Below are 19,823 nucleotides of genomic sequence, written 5' to 3' on the forward strand. Positions count from 1 at the left end.
GATAACTGTTTGGAATTAAATGAAAATGAAGGCATAACCATTTGAAATGAAGCCATTCCTGCATTGAATTTCCTCAGCTGCTTATTAGATGAGAAGGCGTTATGGCGTTTGTACAGTACATGCATGTGGGTTGCCAGTTCTGCGTTCTTATCCTGCTTGTCTTTCCCACAGATAACTACTGGAATGCTGCCTCATTCACCACCCCATCTTCCTACCTGCACTTTGCCACCTTCCAGGGTGAAACCAGAGCCGACATCTCCTTCTATTTCAAGACCAGCGCTCCCTACGGCGTCTTTCTGGAAAACCTCGGCAACACCGACTTCATTCGTCTGGAGCTCAAATGTAAGATACGTCTCAGTGACCCCATGCATGGGAGTCATTTCTTTCGCTATTGGTCTCTCTTATTCTCTCTCCTACTCTGACTCTATCAGCCAAGTGTGAGGCTTCATTCAGCAGTCAGTCTTACAATGCTGGGCACAACCTGTCACCACAGTGTGTGTGTGGTGACATACATAGACACACTTGATGCAGAAGCACACACACGCACACTTTGGCTTTCTGATTATGGTGCACTGCTTTGTGTGATTGCTGGAGAGAGCAATCATTTATTTAAGGTAATTGGCATGTGGAATAATTATGTCCATTACAAACCTCTGTTTAACCAAATCACCCACTTTCAAGGATGACAAAACGCAAGCTCACACCAGGAGAGAGAACCAGAGACTGTCTCTCACGCGCTCCTTTTTTCTAGAAATCATTCTTGCACCTATTAAAATCTCTTCAAGTTCACCAATCGTTGTACAAGCACACACAATTGAAACATCGTCAAGATGAACTGCAGGCTTTTCAGTGCTCAGTGTGGAACTGCATGTTACATGGGAAATAAAAGAGCTGGCAACAGAGAACAAAACTTTTGAATGCCAAGCAATGGAGCAGCTTTGCGCCACCATATTTTACATTCTCTCTAGTGAAATCTGATTTTTCATGGTCATACTACGTCCCCTTTGACAACCTTCCATTCTCACACTTAACCCACCATGAGTATGATGGTGGGTTATGAGCTAAAGGTCCCAGGTTGAATCCCGGGTTTTGGCAATGAGCCATGTTTTATTTGTGGTTGTATTCAATGTACTCACAAAGAGCAAAAAACAAGAATCAATTGTTAACCCTGTTCTCATATTTATTTTTTATATTTTACAAGATTACAAAAAAAGCCTCCATTATACCTATAAAATACCAAGTGTTTTGTTTTTTTAATCCAGTTGGTATGTGGATCGCTCTCAAAATTGAATAGGAACTACGGTAAGTTAGACCATCTTCTAACAAACAAACAAACCGTCAAAAACAACCTCCACGACGGAGGTCATTATGATCATTAGCACTCGTTTTTGGATTCCTGGAGTAGATTTAATGATCCATTAATTTGTTGAATTGGACTTTATTATTATTATGGTTTTTTTTCTCCACAGTACACACACGCACACACATAAACACACTCGTAATTTCTTCCCTCTCACTGGTGCAAAAACTGTATCTGCTGCAATCCCGTCAGGGCATGAAATGACTAGCATTAGGCCAGAATAGCACGGCTGCTCTACTGCAGGAGTTCACACACATGAGAACTTGCACAATGGCTGTGACCTCCGAAAACTCAGGCCTATTCCTCTTTGAATCTTAATGGGAAGAAGTAGCACAGACACGTTTGAGAGGCAGCATTTAAAATGTTTTCAAAGTTGTGTGCGCTGGACTGGTAACAGGATTGTGGACAGATGTGAAGGTCTCTAAATCCAGAAAAGCTCTTCTCCTGGTGATGCTCTCAATATGAGAGGAAAGCACATATATGTCATGTTTTGAGCCCTTAAGGGGCTTCAAGTTAAGTAATAGTCTCGCCCGAAGGTTATAGATGGTTTCAATCTGAGTTCCACATGAAATGTACTTTCCCGCTGGAGATGTTGACTTATGAAACTGTATTACTGCCTATTTTTTTGCACAGGAAAGAAAAAAGAAGTAGTTGAGCTACAAGAACAGTGAATTTGAGAAGAAAATATCTCATGGCAAATGAAATTATCTGTCTGCGTAGCAAGATTATTTTACTTGCAAAGAAATCTAACAAATATTCCAGTTTGAAAAAAAAATCTGTGAGAAAACTTGTAAAACTGTCATATTTCCAAATCTAAGAAGCCAAACAGACTCTAAGTTTGCATGTGAAGCGTTGCGGTATTCTCTGCTGCTGTTGCCTTTTAAAGTTGTTCCACGTCCCCCTGACTTCTTTAAGCAATGAGGAGTTATCTACCCAAACAAAACCAACAAAACAACAATAGGGGGTTTTTTTCAGTCTCATGTCAGAAAACTGTCAGAAGTTAATCTCTCTATATCTTTGCTATATTCAATAAGAAAAAAAAATACTTATTTGAAGAGTCTTTAGACGATGCTTAGCTTTAGCTCTGCTTTAAATCTTATCTCACTGTCAACAACAGCAGGTTTGTTGTGGCATGCTGTTCTTGGCTGCCGCTTAAAAAGCCCCCCCCCCCCCCCCCCTTGAAAGGGGGCCAGGCTGTTCCCGACATCCCAGGAGTGGAAATCAGAGCAAAAAGGCACAGAGAAAGACATGGAACAATGTTGGAAGGGATGATTCACGGCCGTTCATCTGAAAATAGTTGAGCGGGTCATGAAACTTCACATTAGAAACGCATAGAAAGTTGTGGGTTATGCAATCGCGCCCTAACAAGTGGCAATCGCTCACACAAAGGCTGAAACAACCCACAATCACTTTTACTATTTATCATTGTTTGCTTGATCTGTGCCGATGCGTAATTTAGAACTTGGCTCATTCAACCTCCACATTAAAGGATTAATAGAAAAACAAATGGAGAAAAATTAAAAACAACTCCACTGAGACTTCAGCCGGCAAACATGCAATTATATCTCACCAACACCAAATTACACTCACAAATACAGCAACACGTACGACATCCATCACGGCTCCACAAATAGATGAGGCGAGCTCTGCGTTTTTTGTTTTCATTTCTGCCTGTGGACAGTATGAAAGTCAGTTGCAGAGCATCCATCTTGCTTTGCAGTTCGGCTAAAACAACACACAAATAACACAAAGCACTTGTTCATTCGTTTCAGCTTTGCTATAAATAAGTAGAGCAATAGCTTTGTTTCTGCTGGTGTGTGCTGATATATGTGTGACACTCTTTTTAACATTTAGAATAACTGATGGCGCTCCTCCCTGTCCTGCAGATCTGCTCTCTGCACACATTAAATCAGTGCAATAAAGCCTGTCAGAGAATTCTACTTTATGTCTCAGTGTGCACATGCATCTGTTTGTCTGCACGGTGTGCTGTGCATCAAGGGTCGTTGAATTTTTAAGCGCTTTTTTTTTTAAAGATTTATCTTCGTCATTAATGCACTCATCACACAGGCGGGATTTTAGGGAAATGATTTCTGGTGTATTTGCATATCGTCAAGTAGAAGCGATCATGTCCGCAATATCAGGGAAGATTGCAAAGAAGGAGGAATGATGACAGGAGTACAGATGGAAAGATGGTAGCAAAAGAGGGCAATATAATTGCCGTATAATTCACTTTTATAGGTGACTGGATGCGAAGAAGCAAGAGGTAAATGAACAGTGAAGAAATGAAAGGATGAAGCAGTGTATGAGGAACCAAAGGAATGTTGGATTAAAGGAAAAAATAAAATAAAGAGCAGGAAAAATAACAGATGAAATAAGTGAAACGGGTGAACAGAAATGAAGATCACTCACGGTGATGAATGATAAATGATAATTCCATGAAATATATTTTAAAGATCATGTAAACCACCATATTGTTTAGATAAACCAAAAGAAGAAAGTTCATTTCCACACCGACCTTAATCCATTATAATATCAGATCCTCATGAATCCATAATCAAGCAGCAGCATATAGGCGTGCTGGAGGTTATTTATCATATCTGACTGTCACACTGGTTTCTATAACAACCATATGGCACCATCCAGAATACATAGCTTTAACATTGGCAGAGTCACAGTAGAGTCGAACGTTAAGGAAAGAGTCAAATCGACTTTTAATGTGACAATTACAAGTCGTCTTTCCAGCAGCAAACGCAGCTCCCTCATTACGCTCTCGTTGCTGCTTCATTCCTTACATAGGTCAAAGAGAAAACATGCTATGCAGTGCCAAGCATTTAATGACACACACACACTGTACTCTGACAAAATGCAGATTCTAAATGACAGTCTTACAGTTATATGAGATGAGTGCTGTTCAGCTATCCTTATAGATTTGGATATTGTATATTATTTCTTCATATAGATTTGCGTGTATTTGTTTTTCCTGATTCTTTGATTGAGGTAGAAATAACAACACACACATATATTACTTTTTTTGTCATCACATGCACTCACTGTGACAAGGTGTGTATACATTGATCAAAGGTTTAAAGTCAGTGACCTCGCCAATGCAGTGGTGAAAACATCTGGAATGGACAGATGGGGAGGGGGAGAGAGACAGGCAGAGCGAGAGTATAAACAGCAATGAACATTTGAACTGTTCTGGTCATGAAACATATAACAGTGCCCCCTATTGGTCATTTCAATATATGCAGCTAAACATGGCAATAAAGGTTGCAGCACTTCGACTGTCTTAATTCCCTTTTAACATCTCAAACACACTCACTCTCTCTCTCCCACACATGAAAAACACACACGTTAACCATGATGCAATAAAAATGTCTTTGTTACCTGCACTATTTCTTTCTCACTCATTCTCTTCAAAGCTTTCTGTGTTTCACCTTTCCCATATTCTGCTCCCCAACATAATCTTGTGAACCTATGAAAGGTCAGGAGGGGGGGGGGGGAGCTTTGTGAGATTAGTTCTGTCCAAAGCTGTGAGCCGTTATATATTAGATTAGAAACTGAATGCAATTCTTACCTGAACATCTGACTCTAAACGAACAGGGCTTTGTTGTGATCTTGAGATTTCATTTCATTTCACCGACTCTCTTCACAGCTGTTAAAGTTGTCTGCTTCTCCTTTGATGTTGGAAATGGGCCCGTGGAGTTAACCGTGCATTCCTCCTCACCCCTCAATGATGACCAATGGCATCGCGTGATAGCAGAGCGAAATGTCAAAGAGGCAGTCCTGCAGCTGGATCAGACATATCGGACATCTCGACTTGCTCCTGCGCAAGGGCACACACGGCTCGAGCTGTTCAGCCAGCTCTACGTGGGTAAGGCACACGCGCACACACACACACGCACACACACGCGCATGCATAAATATAATCCCAACAATGATCAATCTCTATGTATAAGACATTTAATCGCAGTTTAATAATTTAATATCTGCTTATTCTAGGAAGGACATTCACGGAGACAAACCGGCCGTAACTATCAAATGACATTAAATTAAAAAACAATTTGTGATGACTACGTTTCCACTAATCGCTCCCTCAAATCCTAACATCCATCTTAAACATATCTTCTCCATTGGAGAAGTTAAAGATGCAACAGCCTTTACTGTGCATTTGCAGAAGCTTCAGTTCATCCGGACCACAGCTAATCAAGTTCATGTTGATTCAACACACAGCCACTTCCTCAGAAACTCATCCATCTAAGAAATCAGAGTTTTAGAAACGTTACAGCTGAGCCTCTGTACCTAATCCATTTATAGAGGTAATTTCTTTGATACTTCAACGTTCTTTGGATTATCATTGCACAAAGAGAATAGAAGCTCCCTGACTTCAAACTGCATGCTTTATCATTGATCAGACAGATCCACCCTTCAATATCCCAATCATCCCTAATAGCAGTCTGGTTTGCTCCTCATCATCTTCCACTCCACACTTCGCTTCTCATCAGGATTTCAACTGAAATAAGATCTGTCCATCCCCCTCATACTTCGACTTCTCTGTCCACTCTATCTTTTGTGCTGAGCTGCCAATACTCTGAGGCTAAAATAGTTTAGGGGATTTACGGATCGAAGGGAAAGTGCTGAGCCAGAACACAGAGTTCCTACTGTCTCATGGGAAAAGTTCTGCCCAAAGGAGATTGTTCCAAATTCCAATTGGGCATGGCGAAGTGATAGCCTCAGCCTCCCTGGTCCCAGTTTTTAATATAATCCCATCATCACATCACATTTACTGATTCAGGAACTCTGGAAATGTCCGCACTGTATCATGTCCCAATTTGCCTCTCAGAGCTCCGTTCACACTGCAGGCTGAAGCGACTCAAATCCGATGTTTTTCAAATGTGACCCAGGCTACTTGGATACGTGATCCTACACCCGATCTTTTGCCATGCGACTTTGCAATGCCAGGTCGCATTTATCCGACATGCACGTCACCAATACACGACATACATCATTATTGTGCGACTCCGCACCCTTGCGTGAACGTAGCCTTAGTGTATTTCTAAGTTTATTTAGTAAATTGGAATGGTTTTGTCACATTGTGATGAAAACCAAAATGACTTCCAGGTCACACCTCATCCTATTTTCTTGTATAGATTCTGCTTTTTCAGTCAAAAGAAGGCAGGAGATTGTTCCTCTAGCGAGGAAAGGGGGAGATGCACAGGAAGCCACAGAGGAGAAAACTCCTTCTCATATCTGATCTCTCGGTCTTGTTTCATCCACATTTGAAGGATTGCTTTTGGAAGTTGCAATGTGACACAAAAGAAGTGGCTTAAATTTGGCCTCTGGCACTCAGGAAAAAAGATATAGATCATTTTGTGTTTGATCGAGAGATTTGAAAAGGAGAGCGCTGCAGGCGCTGAGGCTGTCTGAACCCGTCTGATTCGTCCTGGAAACATCCTCCACATCTTCGGATGTTGTCTCAGACTGATACTGATGTGGCTGTTTGAAAACAGCGAGGTGGTAACGAGGGACGAGTCGATCCAGACACCTAAGAAGAATTGTCTTAAAAATCTGTTTGCACGATTTGACGTGAGCACATAGAGAAGTACAAAGAGGGAGCCTCACTTCACTCACCTTAATCTCATGTCTGTCTCTGTATCATCTCCTTCTCTCTTTTTCAATCAATATGCTCCTCATCAAGCATTTGATTGCTTTGGTGTTTACTGCACAGTGGCTCATTTGCTCTAATAGCTCAGAGAGTAAATGTTGTACCATCAGCTGCTGTCATTTATGTCACACCGTTAACTTTTAGATCCCCAATTCACTTCACACAAACGCATGACTGTAAATCTTGTCACATTTTATTCCTTTACTGCGCCTTCTGCTCTTTTGATTTCCTCACTCATTAATGTTCACAATCACACATGTTTATGATTTTGCATGTTTTTCCCTGAGTTCTCTCATGGTTGGATTGCTTTCTCTCCTTTTTTTTTGTGCTATCATGGGTCGGCATCTTGCTTTTTGCGACTGGCTGCATGTGTGTGACATCTGTCACAGGAAAACCAGCCTCGCTCACGTGCCATGACAGTAGGTAACATTTACTGAGTATGGTGAAATGCCCTTTGTGACACACAGACAATATGCACTGCTGCAGGTATAAAGACCTCGCCTGCAGGACTAATCTTCCCAGATGATATTTTTGTGCTGCTGCTGCTGCTGCTGCTTCTCTTTAGTTATAGTCAGAATGCATGTAGACTAAGGTTTATTGCAACACAAGAGCTATTTCTATGTGGGGAAATTAAAAGTAAACCCATTATGGACCTTAAAGAGAGATACTCTGCAAGAAAAAAAAAATGTTGTGAACCAACAGATACAAAGCACTGGGCTGTTAAAATAGAATTTATAGGATTTCTCCACCCCCTGGAAATTTCGGGTCGGTTTGGGATGCTTTTGAAATGGCATTTAAACCCACATACTCATCTAAAACCAATACAGCAGTCCCTGTAAAGGAATAAGCATGCTGGTATGCACTGCCTCGGGTACTTTGTCAGTGTAGGGGAGCAAACACAGAGTGCATACCACCGTTACGCAATGATAATGGAAGGGATAAAGTGCAGATGTGCAGTTTGCAATGGAAGGGCAAACTGAATTCTCAAAGATAAAAGTAACTGTAACTGTAGAATAAAGTAATGCACAGGAAGCATGATTAGTCGTACTGGTAGACCAAGACAGAGTACCTGAACATAGCGCCACATTTAAGTCTCGCCAAAACAAATGTGTTTGCGATTAGCTCATATTGGATGCAGTCAGGCTCTATTACATGTCATTTGCGAATTATTCACGACGTGGCCTCAACTGTGACTGTGTGCGTGCATGCGTGCATGCGTGTGCGTGTGCGTGTGCGTGTGCGTGTGCGTGTCCCACTCTCCGCTGTTCTCAGAACCTGCTGTCTGTTTAATCAGAAGCTGATTTAGACCTGAGTAAACAGGTGGTGGAAACCTCCAGCCAATCAGTGGTGCAAAGTAGATTAACAGGACTACTAAAAGCCGAAGCTGTTGTGGGAAATGGAAAATGTGGAAAGCATGTGAAATCCTTGCTGCATCCTGATTTTTGAATAATTTATTGGTTGGACAAAGTCAAAGTGCTCGTTTCAGTAATCTTGTTATAGCTGCGTGATGCGTTTGCGGCCGCTCTACCGGACTGTTGATGGAGCTGACTGTGGGTGGGAGTGCGTCCTTAACGTCGTGTCTTATTGAATGGATGCTTCTCTTTAATCCAAAGGATGCATCTGAGAGGTTTTAATAACTAAAATGCCCCTCGGCTCTTGTTAATGATAGTGTGTGTGAGCGAGCGTCCTGACTCCTGTGCTTATCCTCAGCGAAAACTGTTCTCCGTGGGTGTGCGCTTGTGTACGACTGAATATATACGCGCATGGGTGGGTGTTTATGAGTGTGTTTATCGCTATTCTCATTTATGCTCACATTAATCTGTTTAACGCCTCTACTCTGTCCAAGTTAATGGGTAGTTGGACTGTAATGGTGCAAGGGCAGAATGACAATGGAAGCACTTTGGCGAAATGGCTCGCCGACACCTCAAGGCTGAGCATTAACGCTCATTCTGACTCCTTCACGTCCGATGTGACGCGTTTTAAATGCGCTCATGTGAAACCATGCATACATGCGTGCGTCTACTTGTGAGGTGTTCATTAAGATAGTGTTTGTTAGGCTGTTTTAATTAGTGAAGGAATCGAACTAGTTGAAGGTTGTTTCAAAAACTGGCAGCAACGTCAGCGTTTCCTCAAGGCATCAGGATATTAATATTTCCAAATGAGATTATAGCAGCCTCAAAATGACTTTTCTGACCCTGTCTTCAATAAATCCTCCCTTCCCTCTTTTGATTTGGGTACTTTCCACACTTAAGCCACCTTCCCTCGCTCCGCAGGTGCTGCAGGTGGACAGAGGGGGTTCCTGGGATGCATCCGAGCCCTACGGATGAACGGTATCACCCTGGATCTGGAGGAAAGGGCCAAGGTCACGCCGGGGGTCAAGCCCGGTTGCCAAGGCCACTGCACCAGCTATGGGATGTACTGCAGGAACGGAGGAAAGTGTGTGGAGAAGTATAATGGTTACCTGTGCGACTGCGTTTCGACTGCGTACGACGGCCCCTTCTGCACCAGAGGTGAGACGCATTTTAGGAAAATGATGGCAGTCTCTGATTGAAAAGGTAAATCATGGAACTATAAATGTCACTGAAATGTGTCAGACTTCTCTTTAGCTTAAATTCCTTGTAAAAGGAATCCATCTCACCCCGCGTAGGCTTTCTAGGATCTTTTATTTTTTGCAGTGCGGGGGTTTTGTTGGGATTCCCAGTGGTGTCTATCAGTCGCAGATAATTTGATTTTTTTTTTATATTCATTTATTATACCAGTGTTGAGGAAGGTCACCTCTATGAAACTAAATCATTACAAGCGGGGTACAGCTGGGGTACCGGTATTTATATTTCAGCTTCATTTTTCCCACTGTGATTTTTTCTTTGCTCTGTGATTGTTCTCGCTTCCTATTCAGTTTGGAGCTGTCGGAGGTGAAAGCGTTTGGGCTTATGATAAAAGGCATCGATTGAGTGTTTTTGTGCTTACCCACCAATTCCCCCCGACTTTAGAGTGCACTCACTGAATAATAAAACTGTGCAAATTCCGAGCTGAGTAATTTAAAATTTAAAACGAATGTGAGTCACTTCACTAAGCAGCGGATATCTTTTGGTTTTTCGAGGTCAGACAAGATGCACAGTGTTCGTCTGCTCCTGCATTAAAGCATACAGCTAAAACATTTATTACATATAGCATTCTTCTTCCCAAATGTACTTTTCATAAAATTCTCAGGGGAGAAAAGCAGCACTGCCGTCAGAGGCTTTACGCGAGCTCCAGGAGTCAGAGTTGATCCCCGACACGTGAATTAATTTGTATCCTAAAGCTGAACAGTGTTTTTCTCCCGTGCTCATTGCAGGGGGGTGACAAGATGACAGAAATATAAGAGTGTGTGTGTGTGTGTGCGTGTGTGCGTGTGTGTGTGTGTCGCGGAAATGGGTGACAGTGCATGGTGATATATGAGGAAGCAGGACCTCCTCTGGATTCTGTCATAACCAATCAGGCAATTCAGGGTTTAGAGACTGGTGTGTGTGGGCAGGGGGCGGGGTCAAACATCAAAAAGAAGAGAATTGCAAAGAAAGGGAGAGAGAGCACACCCTTGCGTCGGTTTATTTCTGTACATGACTCTATTCTTTCTCTTTTGTTTCCTCCTTTCTCCATTTTCATTTGTATTTACTTCCAGTTCCCGGCTGGTATTTCCCTTTTTACTTCTTTCCCCGTTTCCCCTTTGCTCTTCATCTTCTTTCTTCTTCTCCCTTTTGATATTTTTAGTCCTTCTTTTTCTTTACCCCTGTTTGTGCCACTCGTTTCTTCTTTATCACGCTCTTTTCTGAGAGTGCTTCTATCTTCTATCTCCATTACCAATTCCTCTCTTATATTCCCCGATTTCATTTTTGAAGCTATCCTTCCTTCCTGCTTCAGTTTCTACTGCCTCATACTCTCCCATATATCTTTGCTCCTCTTTCCCCCCCCAATTAAACCTGCTGTTCTACTTATTTTCTGCCTGTCCTTCCTCTTTTTGCATTCTCCCCACAAAATCAAATATTTTCCTCGTCCCCTCGTCCCCTCCCCCCGTTTCATCGCCAGCCCTCCTCTGTTCTGTCCGCTCCCAGTGGCCCCTCTCCTGTGTTCTCTTTCTGAATTACTCCCGTTCTGTGTCTTTAATCTCCTCCTTTCTCCCACAGAGTGAAAAATGCATGAGGCCGGCCATAATTGCACAGTGCATTTCCATTGTATACATATTTACATGCTACTCTGGGGATCCCACAATATTATTATCATTATACACTTTCATTCTTCTGCTATTCTGCCCTTGAGGGTCACAATGTGCACGTGGAAATGGACACACACACACACACAAAGGATTTACACACATACTACACACACCTGTAGAGGTTTGTGGGCTCTCTTTCCAAACTTTGTTGCATTATGACATAAAGCACATACACAGTTTCAGCCCTGGTGTACTGTTTTCACATTCCCTCTTATTCTTCCACACGAGTGTGTGCTGCTGCCGGAGCTCTGGGCACATTGTCAATCTGTTTGTTCTCTCAACAGGGCAGACAAGATGTCGGTTACAGACAACCTTCAGCTTGTATGAAAGATTTAAAAGCAGACCGTGTAAGAATGTTTTGCTTTTAAAGTGACGAGGATGATGAGATTAGTTCTAGTTTTAGAAGATTTTTAGCTTTGTAGCTTCTTCCAAGCTCTACGTTCTAACCTAACTTAGATGTAATGTAAAGTGTTGGCAATATAAGCAAAACTAAAATTTAAAACATAGACACATGAGTGTCATTTTGTAGCTTTTCATCCCAGTTTCTTTCTCTGGGTTGGTGGACTGGTCTGGATGCTGCTCCAGTCAAGATCCCAAGCAGGTTAATGAGGCGGGATGAATTCACTAACTGAACCTTGTTCCATTTCAGATAAAGATCTTTACTTCCGAAAATGATTCTATGGTGAAATATCTGCATTTGTAAAAAAAAAAAAAAAAAAAAGAAATGAATGAATTATACAGTTATGTAGCGATCACGCGAGATCACGTGAGGCGCAATGCATCATGGGAGTGACTGGGTGGTGCTTTTGGCACCATGAGTGAGAGGGGTGTTGCGTTGAATGTCCCCAGCGCAGCTTCCACGTGAAGTCAAGTCGTCCTGTGTCACAATAAAGGCACTTGTTGACACAAGCTCAATTCCAGCGTGATTCTTCTCCTTGAGCTCGCTACAGTACGTTGCTGTTTTTACGTTTTTTATTTTACTCTGACAAAACAGATACTAAACTCATCTGATCTGCACACCAGTATGAGTAGGAGAAGTTGCCCTTTATTAGGTATTGAGCCTTCTATTAAATGTTTGTAATGTGGCTTGAAGCTGTAATTTTTTGTGTCCAGTGGGAGACGATGTGCGAACTTGAACTTTAAAATGCATAAGTGTGTTTGCTTCGTCATCTTGACTCGTATTTCTGTCCACAATTTCGCTTCTGGCATATCACATGTTGAAGCACAATAAATATTCAGTGACATTTACACACGCACACACACACACACATTTAGCTTTCATTTCACGCGCCTTGTGGCTTCCGCCTCCTTTATAACTGCCACAGGAACATTATGCATACATACATACATACATGCATACATACGTTCCCGTAAACACAAACATGGACGATAAATGAAGTATGTGCAAAATAAAATAAAAGACATCCCACCTAAACACTTGGTTCCGTGCATCAATAAGCCCTTCGGAAGAGCTGAAAGTTGCCATTAGCGCTCTTATGGGTAAAGATTGATTGTTTGCTTTGAGATGCTTAAGCACAGCACTTTAAAATCCACTTTATTGCACGTCATGAGCACAGCCAATGTTACATGCTCATATTTCTCTCTGGCCATAGCACATGTGGCTTTATGAGCCATTCCCTGTGGCTTCTTTCTGATGTAAATTGCTCCTTCCATGTTTTAATCCCTCTATCCTTCTTCCTTTCCTGCTTTTCATGCATACATGCATCTGTTGTGATTTGCATAGCCTCATCAGATATGTTGGTTCCATTGTTTGTGTTGTAAACACATCAACATAAAGTGTTTAGTGCCTTTGCCTGTGTGTGTGTGTGTGTGTGTGTGTGTGTGTGTGTGTGTGTGTGTGTGTGTGTGTGTGTGTGTGTGTGTGTGTGTGTGTGTGTGTGTGTGTGTGTGTGTGTGTGTGTGTGTGTGTGTGTGTGTGCCCGCCTGCTTGCCCTTCCTTCGTGGTTATAAATTAATCCCTTATTTCTTCTGTCATCTCTCGCCAGATGTCGGGGGTTTCTTCGAGGTGGGAACGCTGGTCAAATACAATCTCATGCCTGAAGCTGTTGCCGGAGCCAGTAGGGACGGAGATATCCTTCACCACCAACAGCTGACGCCACATGGAGTAAATCTAACAAAGGAGGAAGTTGCCTTTAGTTTTAGTACCTCCAATGCTCCAGCTATTCTGATGTACATCAGCTCCAAGATGGAGGACTATATGGCTGTCGTTTTAAAGCAGAATGGTAAGAGCCACAAACGTCTATGCAATCTGTGGTCATTCAAAGCATCTTGATCCTGCTGCATTTTCAGAGGTTGTCCTTGCAGCACAGTCAAAAAAAAGGGATTTTTTCTTTTTTTTTTTAAAACGAAAAACAATACTTCACAGGGCCATCTGGTGTTATAGTCTACAATCACCAAAATAAAATGACATAACATGGTGCCAGAGGATGCTCTGACATGCTCTTGGCTCTCCTGCACACGCTGGGCCTTGAGACAGGAAATATGTGTAATCCCCTGTCTGGCAATGAACCCTTTGAATCATTTAGGGATTCATCCGCTACACCTCATCCCTGCTCACACTATCACTTCAGAGTCCGTTGGGAAAAAAAATAATGATGGAACGTGTATTCAAAAACAGTTGTAAGGTTAGGGTTGAGAACTACCTAGAAAATGGATGTGATTTATTCAGGGATTCATGTTTGAGAGCTCACGATAGATTCATGGCCAAGAAGAGGAAAAGGAGATGCTGGACACAAATGTATTATTTATGTGCAACCAGACCAGGTATCAAACAACTTGGCTGTGTGTCTCCAGGTTCACTCCAGGTGCGGTACAACCTTGGAGGTCTACGGGGGCCGTTCTCCATAGATGTGGACCAGCGAAACCTGGCCAATGGACAGCCACACAGCATTAACATGTCTCGTGTCGACAGAAGCATCACCATCCAGGTACAGATCATAAACACACACACACACACATTTCATAGCTCTCCAACACATATTTTCTGCTTTTTTGCTGATGCGGAGACCCCAAAAGATTTCGTTTAAAATTTCAAGATTCTACTTGCAGGCAGACATTGTTGGAATCAGATAAGCTACATGCAAAAAAAAAAACAACTTCAGGACACATCAGCTACAAGAACTCAATCACACAGTCCCAGTTAGCATTAGCTCGATGGTGTGCAGCAGCAAGTCAGTGTCCTGTCTTCTGCTGTGATGAAACTGCTTGTCACTTGCCACTACTAAGCCAGTTCCAGTAGACAGCCTAAGTATAGCAACAGTGAGAGTTCATTGATCTGTGTGTGTTTGCATGGAGTTGTGTGTGTACAAGCAGGGATTTATGTGTGTGTCTGTATGTGTATATCAGAAGTGATTAAGTGCATATTTCTGCTTGTATATAAATGTGTTTGTGCACGCTGGCAAATACATATATGTTTGGGTGTGCGTGCGCATGTTGGGGGAGGATTGCTCTTGAAGCTAAGCAGCCGAGTACAGATCAATACCATCCAGCCTCAGTTGGTAGCTGTCAGGGAAGGTTTGAGAATTCTGCTAAACTATTGTAGAGACTGCTTTGGGCTGGAAGGCTCAGATATGGCTGCGGGCTGCAATTTAAGAGGGCCACCTGTTAAATCTAATCATTGGCTGCATCTGGGTTGGAATGAATTTGTGGTTTCATAGACAGTTTGCAAAAATGAGAACCCAAAATAGAAATACGTATTCAAAACTTGAATATGCAGAAATACACAAAACGTACATTTTACTTTATGCCATACTTTCTAAAGTTAAAAAAGATTTACACATCTATAGTTGTTCACACTCTGAAGACTTTGCAGTTTGCACATATTTCTATTTCTTTAATGGCCTGTCGATGTACTGTCTGTAATAATAAATCCTTCCCCTCATGCTCCACCTAGTGACCATATGGCGATATGAAATTATGAACGGATGGGGAAGAAAGGATCACGTGTTTATTTATGTATGCTTGAAGTACAGTAATTCATTTACAGCATGTCGACTGAAAGAAAATGAATAAAACATTCATTATATATGGGGGGGGGTTCAAGGGCAAAGGAAGAATGACAAGTTATTTTGTGATTATTGTTTATGTTCTAAATTGTAAATCTAGCTATCTGCAGATGAGAGTAGTAGAGAGAGGTAGCTTGTAAACATCTTTGTTTAGCACCTAGAGCACTGTTTAGTTGAGGAATAGCCTACTGCTCAGAGGCTGATGCACAGAAGCATCCACAACACTGCAAAATAATAATGAGAAGGGGGAGGAGGAAATGCAGGCAGTGTATCTGCCCTGGACTTCTAATCGGCCATAAACTCTTCTACTGGTAATAGACAGTGAATATTTAATCAGTTGTGTTCTTTCTAAATCTGGCTGCAGTGCGGGAATGAATCAGAGGACACTTGAAAACCAATACCCATTGCATCACTGCTGCACACATAGCTATGACCCCCCCCCCCCCCATCCAAACCAGATTCTCATCACCTGCACGCAAGCTCCACCTTGAAAAAAATCAGAGGGCAAGAAAATTAAACTGAAACATTCGACCGAAATCCTTGCCGTTTCCTGAATAGATGGCATCCTGCCGCCTCCTGATCACCCCATTGGGAGCACTTCAATACGACACATCCATTTTCTTTCCCGGCACGGAACGTAATGGCAGCAACCGGAGGGATTATTTGCTCATCCTGCCTGCTGTATAGCAGCAAGCACACAATGCCTTCCCCCACCGGTCGATCAGCAGCATTCTGTGTGGCTTTCTACGTGGTGAAAGTGGAGTTAAGAAAAAATTATCAACGGCGGGGAGGGGGGGGGGGGCACTGAGAGAGGGGAAATAGATTTGCGTTTTAGATATGGTGTCAGACGTGGAGCCAGGAGGTGTGCTAATGAAGATAACTTTGATGAGTAAAACTTGTTTCATGTTTTCTCCCTGCCTTGGGCTCCTTTCAAAGTACAGACACAATTAATGTCCCGTGCGTAAACAGACATGGACATGCATACCAAGAGTCGCGCTTCGCACACGCAAGATTGCGTCGGGTCAGCTCAGCTACGGAATCAACATGATTCAGTCTAAAGTACACGGGCGCACAAACGGCTTCTACGTCAGCTTCGAGGCTGATTTGTGATATCGAGAAACATCTCCAGACCTTTTCTGTACGCTCTAGATGGGTGGTTCAGTCTTCACTCATCCATCAGCAGCTTTCAGACAGACGATTCAGAAATGTTGTTGTTGCATCTGCATTCAAAGTCATTAATGTGGTTGGATCCACGGGTGGTTCAAATTTAATTTCCCAAGCCAGAAGTGTAAATAAATAGTTTTAACCCGAGGCTGCATCTCACCTCTCCGCTGTCACAGCTGCAGATCTTAAAGGCATTTATGCGAACAACTTTTGTTTTAGTTTTTAGTTTAAAGACACAACAAAGAGCAAGCAGGAGTATGGCAATTGGAATCTGAAAGTACAATGAATAAAAGAGAGAAGGAGAACAGAGAGAGTCAGAGATAGAGGACATGGCTGAAAGACAAAGATCATGTTGTTAAATAGAGGAAGTAGATATTGCAGACACTCGAAAAAATGCATAAGCGCACAAACGTGTGGTTTTTATGCAGTTTGTGAGGTCTCATCCAGTTAGCTCACTAGCAAAGGCTTAGCAAGGCTAGATCAAGATAAATTCCCATCTTTCCATCTCTGGCTTTCTCTTTCTTTCAACTTCTCACACAGTCAGACAGAAGAAAGTGAGGACTGCCCTCAGGCAACAGACATTCCATCGGTTTCCTCCGCTCCCCTCTCCCCTCCTCCCCTCTCCCCTCTTCTCCGCTCCCCTCCTCCCTTCCTCCCCTCTCCCCTCTTCTCCGTTCCTCTCCTCTCCTCTCCGCTCCTCCCCTCTCCCCCCCTCCCCTCTCCCCTCTTCTCTGTTCCCCTCTTCTCCTCTCCTATCCGCTCTTCTCCTCTCCTATCCGCTCCTCTCCTCTCCTCTCCTCTCCTCTCCTCTCCTCTCCTCCCCTCTCCCCTCTTCTCCGCTCCCCTCCTCCCCTCTCCCCTCTTCTCTGCTCCCCTCCTCCTCTCCTCTCCTCTCCTCTCCGCTCCCCTCCTCCCCTATCCCCTCTTCTCCGCTCCCCTCCTCCCCTCTCCCCTTCTGCTCCCCTCTCCTCTCCTCTCCTCTCCTCTCCTCTCCTCTCCTCTCCTCTCCTCTCCTCTCCTCTCCTCTCCTCTCCTCTCCTCTCCCCTTCTGCTCCCCACTCCTCTCCCCTCCTCTCCTCTGTTGTTGGTGTACATGGTTATAACTATACAAGACAACAGAACCAGTAATTTACTTGATTTTGAACTTTGATTTGCTCTTTGCTTCATTATCGTCTGTGGTTGGAGCAGACTTTTGTCCCATCGGTGTTGCAAACACTTCCACCAGACTAAAAGCTCTGTTTAAAACCATATATGTAGCACATTGGCCAAATTAGATTCTTTTTGAGCACATAGTTGGAGAAAGAGATTTCATCCATTGTTAATTTTCTTTCTTTCTAATCAGTTGCTGTTTTTTTATGTCGGCTTTTTATAACCTACGAGGCACCCAACCGCATTCGAAAAAGAAAATAATGTTGTCCAAATGGTGCAGTGTAAAAGGAAAATGCCTGGTAATTGCAGCTGTAATTGACAAAGTTTGATGAAATTAGGTTTCTTCCCCAGCTGTCTTCCTCTGTGGAACCTTTTCGTGGGGTTTGGAGACTCAAACCGTGAAACCGGCATCCCTGACTGCGCAGCCAATTTGTTTTTGCAGATAAAAGTAAATAATCTAAGCTCAATTTAATTGTACCCCATTATCCCACCCTCCAGTCACTGCGGAAAACAAAACCCACACAATGCTCCACTTTTGGACAGAATCAAACTTGGATCGTTTGTGTGTGTTTGCACATATGGAAGGAGAAAACAATCCAGAAGGGTAGGTTGTCAGAGAAATGTGGAGAAACTGGCTGCTTCACGCCAGCAGTCTAGAGCGACTATGTGCACGAGCATAAATCTCAACCCATTAGTGACGATCCCGCCCAGACATCAGGCCACAACATCTATTCAGCACATCAATAGAGTAACTTTCCATTGAAAAGCACGGCAGCAAAAAGTTTTAGTTCAGCTTTTCCTGGTGTGCCATGAGGTGGAGAGAAGGGAGAAACAGAGAACTTTTATTTCTGACACATGCAGGAACCTATTTGTGGGGCTGAAATGATTCCCATCAGTAGCAACGGTTGCCGTCTTCAAGCTAATTAGAGATTCGGCGAAACGGCAATAACAAGTTAATTATGTTGCAGGCATATTCAAGCCCCTATCCATCAGCCGCTCTGCACTCATGTCTCCGCCGATACATGTCTTTGCAAATGTGATGCTCATTCTGTCTGCCCTAAAGGTTTTGGAGGAAACACTTGGAGCCCACTGACAGCTTTGAGGTCACACATAGACTGATTTTCTCTGCGATTGTAGAGATTGATCTGTGGATGTTTGGATAATAATGATGCGTGTTCACATGATAGTTCATCTAGCGGACCAATAATGACTAACCTCTTTGTAAATTAACATGTCTGGCTGTGCTGCATGAAGTCTAGAGGAGCGATTGTTTTCCTTCTCATTGTAAAACCACAAGAGGGAGCCGTTGAGCACTTCAGTGCATTGCATTGCAGATTCTCTCTGCCTGACAGCAATGAGTTGCCATCTGTTCTTCATTGGCTTGTATGATCTTCTTTAAGAATATTTCTACATTTCAGATCCAGATTGTTTTATGATTCTCAGTCTCTCTCTCTCTCCTGCTGTTTCAGTTGGATCACTACCCTCCAGTTAGTTACACCCTCCCAGACGCATCAGACACACAGTTCAACCTGGTCAAGACACTGTTCCTGGGCAAAGTCTTTGGTGAGTATGTCACATCATTCCACTCTTTACTGCTGACCCCGTCTAGAATTCACACTGTGCAGCTTTTCACTCTCTTCCTACTGTTATCATCTTTCGAATTCTAACCCCATCCTCAAGCTACTTGGTAGTGAGCACTTTCGCATGCAGAGGTTTCTAATCTTCCTACTATTAATTTGTTATACATTTATTTATAGTCAGTACCATTTTTACAGTCAGCTAAATTAGCAAGTGGGCTGAGGATGATGTTTCTGTAAATCCTGCTGGGTTGTTTATTCCAGACCAAAAATGTCATTATTCAAACCGAATTGTGGTACTACTGCTTTACCAAGTCAAATAATTCCCAAATCGTACCTTAGAACACTAATGTGTGAGAGGTAAATTGATAAGGTCCCATATTATGGTCACTTAATCAAGTACAGAAACGCTTCTGGGAGAAATCTCTCTTACTGTGACGTCACAGTACGAAAACGTGCACATGCATGCACACTCATTGCGTGCACGCAATTAATTTAGAGTTTGTTTTCAGAGGCTTTTCTGAGAGAACTGTTTGAGACAGAAAAGAGGGACGCTGTCCTGCGGCATCTGTTTCCTATTTTGACCAAAGACTATCACAGATATTTTATATAAGTGTCTGGGAACTGCATTAAC

At 42.8% G+C, this 19,823-nt stretch overlaps 1 protein-coding gene across 1 annotated transcript in view; it reads left to right on the forward strand.

The window, feature by feature from the left end:
* The window catches only part of cntnap2a (contactin associated protein 2a), a 185,463-nt gene that overhangs the window by 157,301 nt on the left and 8,339 nt on the right, over positions 1–19,823 (forward strand). Inside the window, exons 13-19 of the mRNA XM_068748225.1 lie at positions 172–342; positions 5,016–5,234; positions 7,415–7,444; positions 9,299–9,535; positions 13,281–13,517; positions 14,089–14,222; positions 19,082–19,175. Of these exons, the coding sequence (XP_068604326.1) occupies positions 172–342; positions 5,016–5,234; positions 7,415–7,444; positions 9,299–9,535; positions 13,281–13,517; positions 14,089–14,222; positions 19,082–19,175 (1,122 nt within the window). The remainder of the gene's footprint in view (positions 1–171; positions 343–5,015; positions 5,235–7,414; positions 7,445–9,298; positions 9,536–13,280; positions 13,518–14,088; positions 14,223–19,081; positions 19,176–19,823) is intronic.

The sequence above is a fragment of the Brachionichthys hirsutus genome, chromosome 14 (genome assembly GCF_040956055.1).
Source record: "Brachionichthys hirsutus isolate HB-005 chromosome 14, CSIRO-AGI_Bhir_v1, whole genome shotgun sequence".
NCBI lineage: Eukaryota > Metazoa > Chordata > Actinopteri > Lophiiformes > Brachionichthyidae > Brachionichthys > Brachionichthys hirsutus.